We start from the raw sequence: 16,141 nt of genomic DNA, 5'->3' as shown, positions 1-16,141 counted from the left end.
CGGAGTTTGGTTGAGCTGGTCGGGTACAACACCGGGCGGACACTCGCCGTCTCCTTCGTCAGCAGAGAGCAGAGTCTCAAAGAAGAAACATGATAGTAATAATATTAATACCCCGGACTGTCATGGCGCAGATCCTACCTTGGGGCTTTTCCCCTCCACAACACTGCCAATGGCTGGTGATGGCGGATGGATGGAAATGGCCAAGTTGCCCTTTTTGGGACTCGAAGTTGGGGAGTCGGTGTCTCTCCAATGGGGAAACATTGCTGGATGTTAATTAATAATTGCTCGTTACTCTGTACCTCGTACATACCCTGGCAAATGACCTTATTGCGGGATGAGGAGAGAAAAAGGGGAAAGCCAGACGTTACCTAGACTGAAGGAGGCGAATAGTCAATGACTAGCTGTTTAGCTAGCATCCGCCCTGCCATTGTCAACCATATTATGTCGAGCCCAACACATCAAGCACATCAAGCACATCAAGGACATCAGGTGTATCTCCTCGGGACACACAGCGACGCTTCGATGGGTTAATATTGTTACAAACACATCAAAGATGGTTACGAGAGCTGAGACCAAAGACTGCGCGTCGCCTGCGTCGCCTCTGTCGCCAAGTCGGCCACCTCCACCAGGCTCTGACCCTGGCTTGTTTCAGAGCTCTGGCACGCTGATAATACACTGCTGCTTCTTGCTCAGTCTTGACTCTTGACCCATGGGCCAAGGTCGTCTCAGACTCACCGCTGCCCTGTGTCGAGCCCCGTGGTTTCGATCAGTGTGGGGAATTGCCAGCAGTCGAGTGCCGAACAAGACTTCCGTCGCTCCAATCTGCTACTGCGACTGCTAGAGGTACGACACATACGGGGCTTGGACGGGATACGTATGCAAAACAGATCCCGCGATGGTGCCTCACAATCTGCATCATCCCCTCGGGGCATGCATACCTGGAGCAGAGTCGGTAAGTCCACAACAGGGGCCGGGGGTTGATAGACGACTTGACGTTTTCTCGTCCTTTCTCGTTCTCTTCCTCCTTGTATTCGTATATCGCTGGTCGAGCTCAATTTCCTTGTCTCTTGGTTCCCTGTTTTGTTGGTTTCCCGATGCTGAGGCTGGTTCCTCGCACATAATTCATTTCGCGGTCTCCTTTCTGTTCCATCGATGCTTTTCTTGTGATCTCATTCCTGGGCCACATAAACAATCTGGAAGTTGTTGGAAGGCAGTGGCCGCTCACGATGCCTGCCACCAATCTCCGTGGACGGCTTGACAGGTCCAAAATCGCTCCATTGAAAGCAAAACGAAGCAAGGGTTCATATAGATTCGAGAAACCAAAATTTGTACAGAGGCAAGGTGAGTTGGTGTCACCGATATCCAGTCTGCTATCACCGATGTCCACCTGCTTCTTCCACGCTGTGACTTCTTTCCCCCTCGACGCTAACAACGGGTTCAGGCCTACCCGAGAACAACTTCCTTCCTCCGGATCCGACGTCTAGTGACGGCGACAGTGAGAATGAGGACGAGGACGAGGACGAGGGGATGGATAATTCCTCGGGCGACGAGGATGACAGCGACACTCCAAACCCGTTTGAACCCACAACAGCCACGGGGTCCCAATATCAGTCATCGATCACAGCGCCGTCCAAGACGCGCAGTCACCCATTCCCCACACATTCGACGACAAGCATTTCCACTACGTCCACTTCCAGCTCAGCATACCCACCGACCTCGACAGATACAATAGGCATCAACACCTCTTCAGGACTTCTGTCCACCAGTTCAACATTCCCCAGCTCCTTCACCACAAGCCCCACTGAAGTCGTGCCTCAGCCAGATAGAAGTACCGGAGTGGCGACACCAGCATCAACCAGCCCAGTTGCTTCTAGGGAGACTGTTAATGCTTCGGACCACCCCATCGCGAAAGCGGGTATTATAGTTCCATCACTGCTGGGCGCCGTGGCTGCTGTCGTGGCCGCCTACCTTCTCTTCCGCTATTGCACTCCACTCAGGGCCAGATGGGCAGTCTATCGAGCACGGAAAGCGCAGAGGTTACCTGGAGAGGAAGAAGATGGAACGGCTCCAAAAGCCGCTCCGCCAATGTCTGAGGCGGCCGCCGGTCCAACACTGTCGCTGGCTAGGGATACAGCTATAGCACTTCCCGTCACGGCTAGACGCGGTCCTCCACCGACGCTGAACCGCACTGGTTCGAGAAACAACCCTGCTCACGGCCCAGATGCCGCACAACATGGCCGCTCTCAAAGCAGTACACCAAGCCTGCATGACTATCCGATACGCCCTCCGGCATACACTTCGGGCGGCTACGGGAGTCATGCTTTCCAATTGGACGTGGAGGACGGGGACGATGACGCTGGGCCTCGAAATACGGATAATGCTCTCTTCCGGCATCCCAACGGCCTCGCAAACAATCCTCCCACTCCTGTGTCGCGCCACCACCCTGCCCTGGCCACGCCGTCAAGCCAGGGACCCGAAGCCACGAGCCGCGTGCCCGATATCCCTTGTCCTCCCGCCAGCCTCCGAGTCGGCGGCCTCGGCATGGACTTCCCCTTACCACCATCGACGCCGTCGGCGGCGCACTTCTCGACCCCGTCTCCGCCGGAATCCACCTTCAACTCACCGCGCCGATTGCACAAGTCCATCACCCCGTCTGAGAGCATATCCAACGTGCCTGACTCGCCGTTCCCGTTCTCGCCCGCGCTTCTGCCTCCCATTCCAGTCTTGAATTCGCGCTGGAGCCATAACTCATCGAGCGTCAATGGCCGCACAACAGCATCAACTGAGGAGGAGGAGAGAAGGACTGCGCCGCCGCAGCAACAGCACCGCCACAGTGCGGGCCCAGGTCTAGTGGGCGCCACGCTATCGTCACCGCGGTCCCAGGTTCTGAAGATGAAGAAGTCGACCTTGTCGCTAGGGTCACCACCGTCTTAAGGCGATCTTTAGGTTATGAAGAACATGCAGTGTATGTGTACTGGAGCCTCTCAGGTCTACCACACCCCCCCAACACAGAGAGAGAGACAGAAAGGGCCAACTACAGGAGCCTGCCTCGTCTCCGCCCATGTAAACTTATGTACAGAGTCTAACTATACGTCAAAACCATCCGACGCCTGTCACGAATCTGAATTGGAACCAAAGCCCTTTTTACCTATAGAAAAATACCAAAAGAAATAGAATTTTTAACCACTGCCATTAAGAGTAGAAGAAAATGAAATCACGCAAGGTTCAAAAACCACCTGCAGCTTAGGCGAGCAGACGGGGAAGGCCTCGATCCGCGAGACCCGTCCGTCATTGACATTGATTAGGCCGTCGACGCGCGCTTTGTCGATGCACCACACAACTTTGAAAAGTCACGTCACATTTCATTCTTTCTTTTGTCGAGAACTACCTAGGTAGGTAGGTAGAAACTTGGGGCTGGATATACCGGTATCTGAACAACAACATACAATCTTCTATCTGGCTACCTAGGTAGGTACAGGACATGCTCGGGATGCCAGAAGGTGTGAATCAGATATTCGAGGATGGAGGCAACCCCACTAGCAACAGGATGGTGAAGCGGCCCAACCATATCAAGCCCAGGCACTTCGCCCAGACAGACAGACAGTTCTCAGGACGATCTAGGTTTTCTGGATTGCAGAGAACAAGACCGGCGGGGGAAAAGTAGGGTCAACAAGTCGTAGATCGGTCGTCGAAAGGCAGCCAGAAAGCCATCCAGCCCGCCGAAGAAGTCATTTATTCTGTACGTGAAACCGTGTATTTGCGCCTCATTTCTTGGTCCAGCGATCGTGCTCGTTTCATTCGCGTCATTCACAAGACACCTTCAGATGAGAAGCACCCTGACTGCGTGCCAAAATCTGATACAAATCTCATCATTGCCACCCAGCAATCTTTCCCTTTCCCAAAGCCTCGATACCCTCGTTCAAGGCATACAAGCCGGGACCCGGATCACCGCTTTTTAACTTCACACGCCCATCCTTCAATTCCCTCACCTTTGGATCCAACAGGCACGTCGACATTGACATTCTCCATGCCCTTGACCCCCTTCAGGAATTCCGAATTCGACATGCCACCCGCGTTTGCACGGGCTTCCGGGGGCAATTCGAGCATGGGAGTCAAGAAATCACTGATCCGCTTGGCCTCCTCCACTGAGAAATGATATTTCTCCCGTAGCACATCGGGCAGGGCCCAATGCCGCAGTCGATGTATGTTACGCAGCTCGCCTTTACGGTTGAAGATCTCTTGTGACCATTTCCCGGACAGGCACAGCGATTTCGGGAAGGGCCCAAGCAGTTCGATAATTTGCGCAATGTGATCGTCGTCTTTGCCGTATTTGGTTCCAGATTGTGGATCGAAGAGATAGTCGCCTGTTATCAGTTCAAACACCTGGAGATTGTTAGTGTGCGCAACGGATTTCCACTGATTGCAGCGTACCATGCATGCCATGCTCCACACATCGGTACTGGCGCCCCATTTGGCACCCAGTATCACCTCCGGCGACCGATATTGCCGAGTCTGAATATCGTTCGTGAAATGATGGCCCACCCAGCAGGCATTTCCCAGGTCTGCGATTTTGACCGAGATAATCTCGCCTAGAGGGTCGTCCTCATTCTTGGCCGCCTTCAACACCTTTTCAGCATCCGACGACTTCTTATTGTCGAGGGATACCCCAGCCAAGTCCTTCTCTAGAGGATCTGTCGTCCCCTCTCTCCCCTTCTCACCGGTAGGCTGTTCCTCGTTCGGCTTGTTCTCTTTCGCCTTCAGCTTCAGCTGCTCAATCATCGACAGGCCGTCTGACGATTTGTTCGCGACCGAGTCGTTGAGAACTTGATTCAGGCTACTAGGGGCGTGATGGTGGCCCCCAAGTTTATCCAAGTTTGTGAAGCTGGCATTAAGCGGACTGGGCAGAGGTTGACTTCCGGTGATCAGAGTCCGTCTTCGTCTCCGCCCATTTCTGTTGTCGTCTTTTGTGGATTCTTTCTCATCCTTGACAAAGGCTTTGACAATCTGTTCAACGTCGCCGATCTCAATCAGGACATTTTCAGGCTTCAAATCAGTGTGAATGATGCCGCATTCACGATGTAGGTAGTCCAGCCCCAAAAGGACTTGTTTGGTGATCTGTTTGACCAACGGCATGGGAATTCCCCTATGGTTCCATCTCTTGATGAGGCCCAGCAGATTTTCTCCCAACACCTCAAAGACCATACAAACGTGGACACCATTGGGACCCTTGTGCTCGAAGGAATCAAGGAGGCTGACGACATATCTTCGACCAGGGTGATTCGGGTTCGCTTGAACGACTTTGTTTAATAATTTGATCTCGTCAATGGCTGTTTCTGTGTAGTGCGCCGCCGATCTAACCACCTTGAGGGCGACGTGTTTGCCTGTTGTTGTATCTCTTGAAAGCCAGACGGTGGAGAAATGACCCCAACCCAACTTCCGCACCACCACGTATTTGCCATTGTTGTATGTTTCGCCCACATGGACGGGATGATATCCGCCCTTGCAATAATCCTCGGAGTCTTCTTCGTCCGCAGTGGTCTCGGCGGGGTCGTCTTCGGAGGTGGAAGATGAGGGGGATCTGTCAATATGTGAGTTATTTGCAGGGACCTTCGCGTGAGGCAGAGGCGAATCCATAGCGCTGAGGAAAGGACGATCAGTTGAAAGGCAGATTTAGTCGAAAAAGAGGACAAGACATTGCATCTGCGATCAATCACGACGTCATGTGCAAAGGGATGACAAAGCGCGTGAACGTGAACGTGAACGAGGAATTGCAGGTGACAAGGTGAGGGCTGTAAGGGCTGCGAGGAGTGACTGGAGCAAGTGACTTACTCTGGGTCTGCTGGAGTGGGGCTATCGTGAAGACTCGACGCAGTCGCGTTCTCGCTTGTGATGATGGGCTTGAGGTTGTCGCCTTTCCGCCGTTTCTTTTGACCATTTCCGTTTGCTGCCAGAGCGGCGGTTGTCGCGACCTTCTTGGCCTGGCTGATGGCGGCTTTCTTCAGGTCGGTGCCATTCATCATGGCGAAGACGGCAGCGTTTGCGGCCAACAGGTTATTGGAATATTGAGAGCCTGGTCCCTTTGCAGGGCCAGCGGCCGATAATGGAGGAATTGTGGAAGATATTTCGAGGTTGCAGTCGAGATTAGAAGGGGATGGGCCTTTTGGGCGCAGTTGGGCCACGAGGGTTAAGCCCGAGCTGGCCTGGTGTGTGATGGTGACAGGATCTGCGAGCGGCGAGCGTCAGAGGATTGACGCAGTCACCGCAGCTCACCCACCGTGGCAGTGGCAGTGGCCGTGGCAGTGGCAGTGAATTACGGCGGCGTGCAGTGACCAGCCGTGGAGGCCGTCGTTCCCAGATGGCGGTGGATCTCAGGCCCTGAGTACCTTAGACTGGGCACGCTGGGGTGGAATCTTCGCTTCGGGGGGTCGGACCACGCCCTGTCATGTAAGAGAGAATGCTGACGGCGCCGGCGGGATGATATTATGTCTAATCTGTATGTTTTGTCTTGTTTGAGAATTGTCACGTTTCCTGCAGACTCAAAAGTGCGCGGCTGCGGCGGCCTCACTCTTGGAGACTGGATCGAGTCGGGCAGAGGCACCGAAGGGAACAAAACGTGCGCTGAAAGCTGCGTGCTGCGTGCTGCGTGCTGCGTGCTGCGGGATGGCGGATGTGATTCGCGGACTGAACTGCAGGGCACCCAACCACGCGCCTGGCGGTTACTCGATTGTGGACATGAAAAGCGAGGGCGAGGGCGACGCTATAGGGTCGAGGAACATGGACAGCTATCCAGAGAATATGGAAGCTATAAGGTTGGTGTCGAAAAGGATCCAAGAAATGAGCAAACGCTGGGGGAGAACGAGACCCGTTTTGGACTGTGATCGAATCGAGTCGGAGGGCAAGGAACGAATGAGGAGCTGCTGAGCTGGGCAAACACTCACACACTGCCTGTATGAGCCGGAGATGGCGGCGATGGTGATATCGATTTCGAGGTTGGTGAAACCTGCCAATGACGATTCATGCCAAAGCTACCAGTTTGTGATAATCACAGCTAAGGAGCAGCGGTGGTGGGGTCTCTTCGGAAGGTTTGTTTGGAGTGGATTTGTTTGCGTTTGATATCGATGTCGATATCGATCGAGGGCGAGGGAGAGTGACGGTAGAGAGGCTGGCGGTGACTCGGGGTGAGTTCAGTGCTGCAGTGCTTCAGTGCTCAAACCAAGGCTTTTGTAGATTTCTATGCTATCGTGCTATCCATGCCATGACTAAGGAGTACCTTGTAAGATCCAGAGATTCCGGTACCTCGTACTGGCTATTCGTTTCAACATGGATTGAGCTGCGGTTCCTGGGCAAGCCACTTGCGCCATCTAGGAACTCAACCACCTGCGCTGCACTCTGTCCGTTATTTCCACAACTTGGACGCTGGAACACGACGGCCCCAAGACATCCCGTGAAGAGTGTCTCTAGGTCCTCATGCTGGACATTCACTAAATAAGCCTCGCAGCGCGTATTGATTTTCGAAGACGCACAACATGGACTCACGAGCCTCACTAGCCTCTGCGCACCACAGCCACCTCTCTCTATGACAAGAGACAAGCTCGTGCCTACCCTTCAACTCAACCCACCTACAAGATGGGCCTCTTCTCGCCTCCTGACTCTCCCTACGCACCTCCCTCTCTGATCTACCAGCTCATCTACCACCCTATGACTACCTGCTTTACCTTCCTCCACCACATCTTTCTCTACCTCCGCGGTGCCCCGTACATCGCACCCAAAAACAAAATCCCCATCCGCGTCGTCTGCCTCTCGGACACCCACAGCCGGATCCCACGCTCAGCTATCCCCAAGGGCGACCTCTTAATCCACTCCGGCGACCTTACGAACACCGGCTCGCTCTCCTCCATCCAGCAAACCATAGACTGGCTAAAAACTCTTCAAAAGCCCTGGCCCGGCTCCTCCGATGGATTTCGCCATATTGTGGTGGTGGCGGGGAACCACGATAGCTATTTTGACGAGCGCAGCCGTTCTGTACATGATAGGAGAAGTTCCAACCGCAAGCTAGACTGGGGGAAAATCCACTACCTACAGCACTCGTCGGTCGAACTCACTTTTCCCGGCCCGCGCACCTTGCATGTCTACGGCGCTCCGCAGATACCTCAATGCGGGGGCAAGGAGTTTGCTTTTCAATATACAAGAGGTAAAGATGCTTGGAGCGATACCATCCCTGACGAAACGGACGTGCTAGTCACCCATGGCCCGCCGAAATGGCACCTTGACCTACCAACCAGTGGAGGCATGGGCGATGAGTTCGAGTTGACGGAGGTATGGCGTGTCAGACCTACGCTGCATGCCTTTGGACATATCCATTCTGGTCACGGCGTTGAACCCGTCTGGTGGGACAGAAGCCAGCGTACATTCGAAGAATTTCTGGCCGCAGCGTACAAGAAGCCCGCAGACACCCCTGCCAGTCATCGCATGCCCTTTGCCGAGCTGCTGGATTTACGGTTGTGGTGGAAGGGCCTCGACTGCGTGGTTGAAGATGTGGTAGGCCTCCTGTGGACACGACTGTGGGGAGGCGCACGGCAGGGAGGTTACATGGTCAATGGCGCCCTGGCGTATCAGACGACGACTCAGTTGTTGAATAAACCCCGAGTCGTGAATCTGTAGACATACTTCATCAACAGGTTTGGATGTTATACGCAAGCTGGGCGAAGAAAACGGTCGATAAAATGGCGAGTCCGTCACCCATCTCCAGCCATCGGCAACGAAACAGGCAAGCCGGGATAAGATGGGAATTATGTACAGAGAGGTCCATTCACGGCATTTCAAGGAGAAAAGCGACGAAAGCAAAAAGGCAGTAGACATGCATATATGCAGGACCTTTGGCTTGGTCATTAATCGTATTTTCCTCCCTTCCTACATAGTAAGGCTTTGAGACAAGTCTCCAAGGACACAACCCCCAGGACCTACCTACCAAAACTCCCGAGATTTTTGGGGTGATCATGTCTGTCCCGTTTCCCAAAACGACCGTGTATACAAGGACAAAGCATCCAATTGACTCTCTCACTTTCTCTCAGGGCAACAACAAAGAGATTTTTGACCATGTTCGTCGTGTCTGCTTTCAGTCTTTTCCCTCCAAGCTCATACAAGATTGCAAGCACACCACCAAATGAGTTTCGACATGGCCTGGTATTATTGCGATGTTCATCGACACAAGCATCATTCGCGCCCTCACCAGCCTCTGCGCTGCTCTCTTGTCGTCATCGTTCGGTTCTCGTCATGCCCGCTATATACCTTCTCGAAAGACGCTTTTCCTCGTGCTGATGGGACTCGAGTTGCCGTCTCCACTGCCACTGCCCTGGGTGTCCAGACTCTGGTTTCCTTTCGTGTGGCCTTTCGTAGAGATGACTTCTGCATCCGGTCTGGGGCTCACGCTCCTCAGTCTTGGAGCTTCATGCTGATCGCCAAAGGGGTTGTCTCTGGAAGAACTGCCCGGGCGACCTCGTCCGCCTCCGCTGACGTCGATGTCGGAATACCCCGCGCTTCCCGTAGCACCCAAGTAGTCTCCTCCGCCAGCACCGCCAGCACCACGGGAGGCACCGCCGCCGTAGGGTTCGTTCTGCAATCCCGGTGTCGGGGCTAACCCGAGCTCTTGTTCTTCGTACCCGGAATATCCGCCCGCTCCTGGGCCGTAGGGGTCTTCGTTCCCTACACGCGTATCCCATGCGTCGTCCTCCATGCCCCTTCCCCCTCTGCCTCTGCCTCCACTGCCGGACACCAGTCCATCAGCGCCGCTTCCGGCTTCTTCGTAGGCTCCCCTTGCCGTGCGCCTTCTGGTCAGCTTGGCGAATTGATCTCTGGCCCATTCCAAGGGTCCTGCGTGCCGAGGGGCAGGGTAGTTTGAGGAGGCTTGAGGCTTGAGGAACGGGATATAAGTTTTCCATGACTTGAGGGACGGGGCAGGGAGGCCTTGTTTGCGGGCGCTGTATTGTGTGTAGACCACCCATCCGACGATAGCGAAGATGAGAAGGAGGAAGAGGAGGAAGAAGAAGAGGCCTGCAACAGGAATTGTCAGTTAGTAAGTGCGTCTAGAGTTGCGGAAGAAACATGCGACACATACCCCAACCATGCATTTTTGCGATCGCTGATGATTGTTGTTCAACTTCTTCTGAGTTTCTTCGTTTCTTTGGGTGAGAAATACACCCGTAGACGCCCAACAGCGCCTCTCTTCAATAAAGATCTATCAGCGGTTAGATGAAAGCGCTGACTTGTCGTCTCACTAAAAGGGTTCAGCTGGAAACGTTAGGCGGGCATTGCTGCTGTTTCGTACTGCGCACAGCCACGCTGTATTCCGACTGGAATGCCGAGAGGATAGATTGGATGAGAGGAAAGTTGATTCTCAGAACTAGTGTGAGTGATGACAAGTCTGTGGCCAGGCTGGTTACTTGAGTAGTAGTACCGGCTGATGAGGGAAGCCTGCTTTGACTGCTGCCGATGCGAAGCAAGACCGTCGTTCAATTGGAACGTGAGCGCAACAAGCGGATACTCGGCTGCTGCGTCCCAACAAGGTAAAGCGCCCGGTGACCTCAAGTTCACATGCCATCACGTGTTTTGGGCTCCCCGCCCCCTTTCTACACATTTTGACGGCCGTAGATACCCAGAGCTACCTAGGTACCTAGTACTCCGTAAGTACCTATCTAACTCTGGATTACCACACAAGCACACGTGCTGTGTATCATCATCCAGCCAGTGAGCATTATTGTCCTGACACTGGGGCCGATCGCTGGAAGACAAGAACCCCCTACAAGTACTCGGTAGTCTGTGCGTCTAACCTCATAAATTCCCCCGTCTCCCTAGCACACCAACTCGACGACCCTTCTTGCGTCCATACCCGTAGGGGGAATCCTTGTGACTTCGACCCAGCCGCCTTGACTTGCTGCCACGATCTTCCCATCAACGCAAACCATCCTCCACTGTTCGTCCTCCTCGTCAAATTCTATCCTCAAGGCCTCGATATCTTCATATGTAACCTTCGGGTCTGTGACGTGCTTCCCAGATTGATAGGCTAGCTGGAGTATTCGCATGATTTCAGAGGCCGATTCAGCACCAATGGCGACGAGTCGTAGGCTCCCGTCGAGAGGTTTCGTGGCAGGTGAGATCTGGAAATGCTCCTCGAGGTTGGAAACCATGGTAGCTAGTATGTAGGAGTGCTGCGTTCCAGGCAGGTTCCTCCATTCGCCGTCTGATTTCCGCCATTTGACCTTACCTCTGTACTGGTGAGTTTCTTTCAATAGCTGTTGTGCTGCCATTTGGAATCTTGCGAGACCATGCTTGCGGTATTCCGTTGTATCACTCATCGCCACCAGGCTTGCGTGAAGCCCCCAACTAGAAACCACTGCGCCATACATGATCGGTCCATTTTCATCCTCGTCGCCTATAGGTTCCCGGTCTTGGCCTTCATTGACGACCAGTTCCGCGCCGCGACTGAAACAAACCTTGAAGGAGGGCAGCGATTTTGGTTTTCCTTGCATCATGGTCTTGAGAGGGTCTTGAGCCACACCAGAACTCCACGCCAAAGCATTCGCCGTCCCCATGGGGATCAGAACAATGACAGGCTTAAGGAATATTGACGGAGCTCGAACGTCATCATTCCGCCGATTCAAGAGAGTTGTAAACGTGTTGACGATATCAACCATACCCCCATCTCCTGACAGCAATATGATAGTTTGCTTGACACCTTGTCGCGCGTTCACGATGAAAAGCCTCTCAGTTAACTCGATGATTGTCTTAGTAGACTTGGTTTCGTGAGGGAAGTAGACGATACCGTGGCTGTCGAGTAATGGCTTGATGGATTCTTCATAGTATTCTTTCGCTTTGTGACGACCAGACAGAATTGACACCACCACGTGAATCTCACGGTCGGGGAGCAAATGCGCGGGCAGTGATTGTTGAGACGGTGACGACATCTTGTACGGCTGGGGGTTCTATTATCGAGGCAGCTAAGGTAACCCGGTCATTGGCGATGGATTTCTCGGCCGACTTGTGGGTTCAACTCATTCTTCTCCGGAGGAGATGGCCGATCACTGGCTGACAGGGTATCTGGTGAACAGGGTATGTTTCTGTACTTGGTAAAAAGTGGGCGTAATACTCTCGGCAGAATCGTTCATATGCTGGCTCGTGGATACTTCAGAGTCATCACAGTAAGCCCTGTATAATAAGATTTTTGAGCCAGGTAGCCCCTACCAGAACCGGGAGTTCTGGCGGAGGAAGGATCAACCGAGTTGCTAGGAAGACGCTATAGGTACCTAGGTAGGTAAGCGGCGTAGCGGTGTTTGGGGTCCAAATATGGATGAAGCGTCAGGGGATGAAGAACGCCGGATGAAGGTCGCCTCGAAGCAGAGACTTGCGGGCGGATCAAGCTTAGTACTTTGAATGAGCGGGCTCAATCTTGGAGATGATGGACGGCTTACTGGACTGTGCCCTACGCACGTACGTGGAGACAAGAGATGTTCAAAGAAAAGAAATACCAACCTAGTTAGTCTTGCTGCTAGATGATAGTGGGACACCTCGATAGTCGATACAACGCCTGCTGAGCTGTTCTGGAAGGTAGAGCGAGTCTGCCTCTGTTGCTCCACTATGGCGAGTACTATGCCAGCTCTTCTCTGTCGGCCATGGGCTTATTATTACCTGCTATCTCCCTTTCCGTCTGTTGGGTAGCAATGGGTAAGCCTTGGGTAAGCAATACGCAGAATGGTGAAGTTAGTTAGGAGCTCTCGCTGAAGCTTTACCTACTGTAAGTACCTAGGTAAAGTTACCTCGTACCTCGTATTCGCCTGCTGCTAACCTTCACAATACCGGGCATCCTCAGTTGGCCCCTTAAGCCCCTACACGACTATCGGAGTGACCACCTAAGTCGGGTACTGGGTCATTCCGGGATAACCCAGCCCGCGTCCCTATTTTCCTCACACAGGGTAGCCCCCGTTATAACAGAGGAATTGCGGTTCCTCGGAACAACTAAACCAGTCAGATGTTGGGTGATATTGCTTGCCTAGCCATCATATGTCCGGGGGTAAGAAGAAAACAAGCACAAATTCCACCTGCGGCGGTGTGGAGCAATCTGCCGCGTACAAGTCATATTAACACCGTGAGGCAACTTCCTCTTCCATCTAAAGACTGACAGAGTATGTTGTGCTAACTCATCTGAAACGAATCAGACTCTAGAACTCTCACCATGGGCCGTCAGGACTCCGCGGCCGCTTTGTTTAGGAAATTTAGCAGTTTACGATAGCACATGGCTAAGCAATTCTGACACCGTCTGGTGGGCTCATCCACCTACAGCCGTATCCCAGACTGGTCTAGGTAAAAGCATTTGATTGGCCATCGCGTTTATGCACCAATCAGTGCTTCAGCACTCGGTACACAGTCTTATTCTCGAGGCAATGCTCTGACTCCTTCAGGACCGTTTGGATCTAATGGGGCTGCTACTAACCCTAGCTGACCTCTCCTGATATCTCACAGACCAAGAACCTTGCTGCTTTGCGCAGAACGGCCGGCGCCGAACTATAGTGCATCCTTGGGACCATATATTGCTATGCTGTCCTCGAAAATGTCACTATTATTGAATGCGGGGTACCTGCTTCCTCTTACCAAGGTAGGTAAAAGGCAGAAAGTAAATAGGTACTTAACTTTTGCTCCTGCCCTCTGCTATCCTCGATCAAATCCTGCCCGTGTTTCAGCTGCAAGCACTGCTTCAACACATCATCCGGCTCACCTACAGATTCTGCATTCCATTGAATCCGATTTCGAAAGATGGCGACCACCAATGGAGCGAACGGCACGCAGAAGTCGGCCCTTGTTACTGTCGAAGAATTTGCTCGGCAAGACTACGACTATCTCATCTGTGGTGGTGGCACGGCTGGACTGGCCATTGCTGCCCGCTTAACAGAGAATCCAGATGTCACCGTGGGCGTTATCGAAGCTGGGAAGAGTCGACTTGGTGACCCCTTGGTTGATATCCCAGCTTTGTTCATACAGATGCTGGGCAACAAGGAGTACGATTGGGGTTGGGAAACCATTCCTCAGGTAGCGACCCAATCTCCTTGCCTTTTTACCATGACCTAACGCCTGTCCAGCCAGGAAACAAGAACAGAATCCACCAAGTTAACCGGGGGAAAGCACTGGGTGGCTCGAGCGCAATCAATTACATGATGTGAGTTCTCAACTCCTGGCGATGATCAATCCTCGCGGCTCTAACGTCAACAAAGGTATGTTCGAGGATCAGACCAAGACTATGACGACTGGGCCGAACTAGCCGATGACCCATCGTGGTCATCCGCCAACATGAAGCAATATATGCGGAAGCACCAAACCCTCGAGCCTGTTGACGATCGAGTTACCGATCGATCCACCATGCCCTTCGTTGGAGAGAACCATGGCACAAGCGGTCCTGTGCGAACCGGCTTCAACGATTTCAAGCTCCCCATCGAGGACGACGTGATCAAGGCCGCGGACCATGCCAGTGGATTTGACAAGAAGCCACTCGATCCTTGGAGTGGAGATCACATTGGATTCTACAACACATTGGGCTGCGTGGTACGCACGGGTCCTGACAAGGGCAAGCGCAGCTACGCGGCCCGAGGATACTTTCAGGCCAACGAACACCGCCCGAATCTCAAAGTCACAACCGAGTCGGTGGTCGCGCGAGTTACTCTCGAAAACAAGAAAGCCACTGGTGTCGAGTTCATCCATGACGGCGAGAAGCATGCCGTCAAGGCCAAACGAGAGGTGATTGTCTGTGGCGGAACCATCAACTCTCCCCAAATCCTTGAGCTGTCTGGCATTGGCAACCCAGAGATTCTCCGGGCCGCTGGTGTCGAGTGTCTGGTCGACCTGCCATCTGTCGGAGAAAACTACCAAGATCACGCCGTTACCGCTGAAGTCTATCAACTGGCCGATGGCCAAATGTCGGGCGACTCGATCTACAAGCCCGAAGTCATGGCCGCCGCGCAGAAGGCTCTGGCCGAAGAACAAGGCGGACCCCTGACAGCGATCCAATCCGTTCAGGGTTTCTTCCCTGCCGCCTTGTTCCTGGAGAAAGGCGAGCTGGACCAGGCGATCAAGTCGATCGAAAGCGCCAAGGCGAAGGCTACGCCGTTCCAGAGGAAACAGTGGGATCAAGTCATCTCACACCTCAAGAGCAACAAGTCGGCGAATCTGCAGATGGTCTTCATCGGCGCGTCAGCCAATCTCGACGCAGGCGCCAGTGACCAGAGCAAACTATTCCCTCCTCCTCCCGAAGGCGCCAAAGATGGCATCACCTTCGTCGCGGGCGTGCAGTACCCGGTCTCGAGGGGCTACATCCACATCAAATCCGCCGATCCTACCGTCGCGCCCGAAGTGCACCCCAACTTTTTGGGCCAGGAAGCCGACGTCGCTGTGCTGGCTGCGGGTCTAAAGTTTCTCGAGAAGACGGCCTCGTCGCCACCCCTGAAGGACAAGCTCTCCCACCGCGTCGCCCCGGCACCCGAAAAGTATCCCTTAGACTCGACGGAGTCCCTCCACGAGGCTGTCCAGCAGTACGTCCAGGGCGAGTACCACAGCTGCGGCTCGTGCGCCATGGGCGACGCGCTCGACTCACGTTTGCGGGTCAAGGGCGTGGAGAACCTGCGTGTCGCCGACGCCAGCGTGTTCCCCAACAATGTTAGCGGCAATATCGTCAGCAGCGTCTACATGGTTGCTGAGAAGGCCGCTGATATGATCAAGGAGGATTGGGATTATGCTGCCTTGAACAAACTCTCAAAGTAAGCGGCCGGTTGTCTTGGGAGGTCTTATTTACGGAAATAAAGAAAAAGGAAATGTGTGCAGAGGATTGATTCGGTTGAGTGGACTCGGGCGTTATATGTCATCTCTTCACATCCACATTCACTCAACGTTCCCCCGTCCATGTCTGTCCGGTAGGAGGAGTAGCATGGAACCCTCCCCCAACAGTCCTCCTGCAGATTGAATTACAAATATCCACATGATTGATCGACATGAAAATTCCCTTGATGAATAACTCGCATGTAACTTTCCCCCAGTCGCTGTCAGTGTGGGTGTTGATGGTGCATACATGCCCGTCCTGTATTGACGTGATCTAGAGTGAGCAAAA

The 16,141-nt window shown here is 53.4% G+C and overlaps 6 protein-coding genes across 6 annotated transcripts; 3 read left to right on the top strand and 3 right to left on the bottom strand.

Moving 5' to 3' along the window:
* Positions 1-1,226: 1,226 nt before the first annotated feature.
* Positions 1,227-2,934, top strand: Z520_03517 (uncharacterized protein; the record flags this gene model as incomplete). Its single annotated transcript, XM_016774027.1, has 2 exons — positions 1,227-1,341; positions 1,442-2,934. 2 exons carry the CDS (start codon positions 1,227-1,229, stop codon positions 2,932-2,934), a joined length of 1,608 nt encoding a protein of 535 aa, XP_016634973.1.
* A 1,011-nt stretch (positions 2,935-3,945) lies between these two features.
* Positions 3,946-6,020, bottom strand: Z520_03516 (uncharacterized protein; the record flags this gene model as incomplete). The annotated part of the gene is made up of 3 exons (XM_016774026.1): positions 3,946-4,383; positions 4,432-5,638; positions 5,830-6,020. 3 exons carry the CDS (start codon positions 6,018-6,020, stop codon positions 3,946-3,948), a joined length of 1,836 nt encoding a protein of 611 aa, XP_016634972.1.
* A 1,606-nt stretch (positions 6,021-7,626) lies between these two features.
* Positions 7,627-8,661, top strand: Z520_03515 (uncharacterized protein; the record flags this gene model as incomplete). The annotated part of the gene is made up of 1 exon (XM_016774025.1): positions 7,627-8,661. The coding sequence occupies one exon, from the start codon at positions 7,627-7,629 to the stop codon at positions 8,659-8,661; it is 1,035 nt and encodes a 344-aa protein (XP_016634971.1).
* A 619-nt stretch (positions 8,662-9,280) lies between these two features.
* On the bottom strand, positions 9,281-10,127 carry Z520_03514 (uncharacterized protein; the record flags this gene model as incomplete). The annotated part of the gene is made up of 2 exons (XM_016774024.1): positions 9,281-10,050; positions 10,115-10,127. The coding sequence occupies 2 exons, from the start codon at positions 10,125-10,127 to the stop codon at positions 9,281-9,283; spliced, it is 783 nt and encodes a 260-aa protein (XP_016634970.1).
* Positions 10,128-10,847: 720 nt separating this feature from the next.
* Positions 10,848-11,960, bottom strand: Z520_03513 (uncharacterized protein; the record flags this gene model as incomplete). Its single annotated transcript, XM_016774023.1, has 1 exon — positions 10,848-11,960. The coding sequence occupies one exon, from the start codon at positions 11,958-11,960 to the stop codon at positions 10,848-10,850; it is 1,113 nt and encodes a 370-aa protein (XP_016634969.1).
* Positions 11,961-13,803: 1,843 nt separating this feature from the next.
* On the top strand, positions 13,804-15,798 carry Z520_03512 (uncharacterized protein; the record flags this gene model as incomplete). Its single annotated transcript, XM_016774022.1, has 3 exons — positions 13,804-14,076; positions 14,127-14,203; positions 14,259-15,798. The coding sequence occupies 3 exons, from the start codon at positions 13,804-13,806 to the stop codon at positions 15,796-15,798; spliced, it is 1,890 nt and encodes a 629-aa protein (XP_016634968.1).
* Positions 15,799-16,141: the final 343 nt, after the last annotated feature.

The sequence above is a fragment of the Fonsecaea multimorphosa genome (genome assembly GCF_000836435.1).
Source record: "Fonsecaea multimorphosa CBS 102226 unplaced genomic scaffold supercont1.5, whole genome shotgun sequence".
Classification (NCBI taxonomy): domain Eukaryota; kingdom Fungi; phylum Ascomycota; class Eurotiomycetes; order Chaetothyriales; family Herpotrichiellaceae; genus Fonsecaea; species Fonsecaea multimorphosa.
Note: the sequence above shows the minus strand (reverse complement) of the source record. Positions and strands in the feature narration are given on the sequence as shown.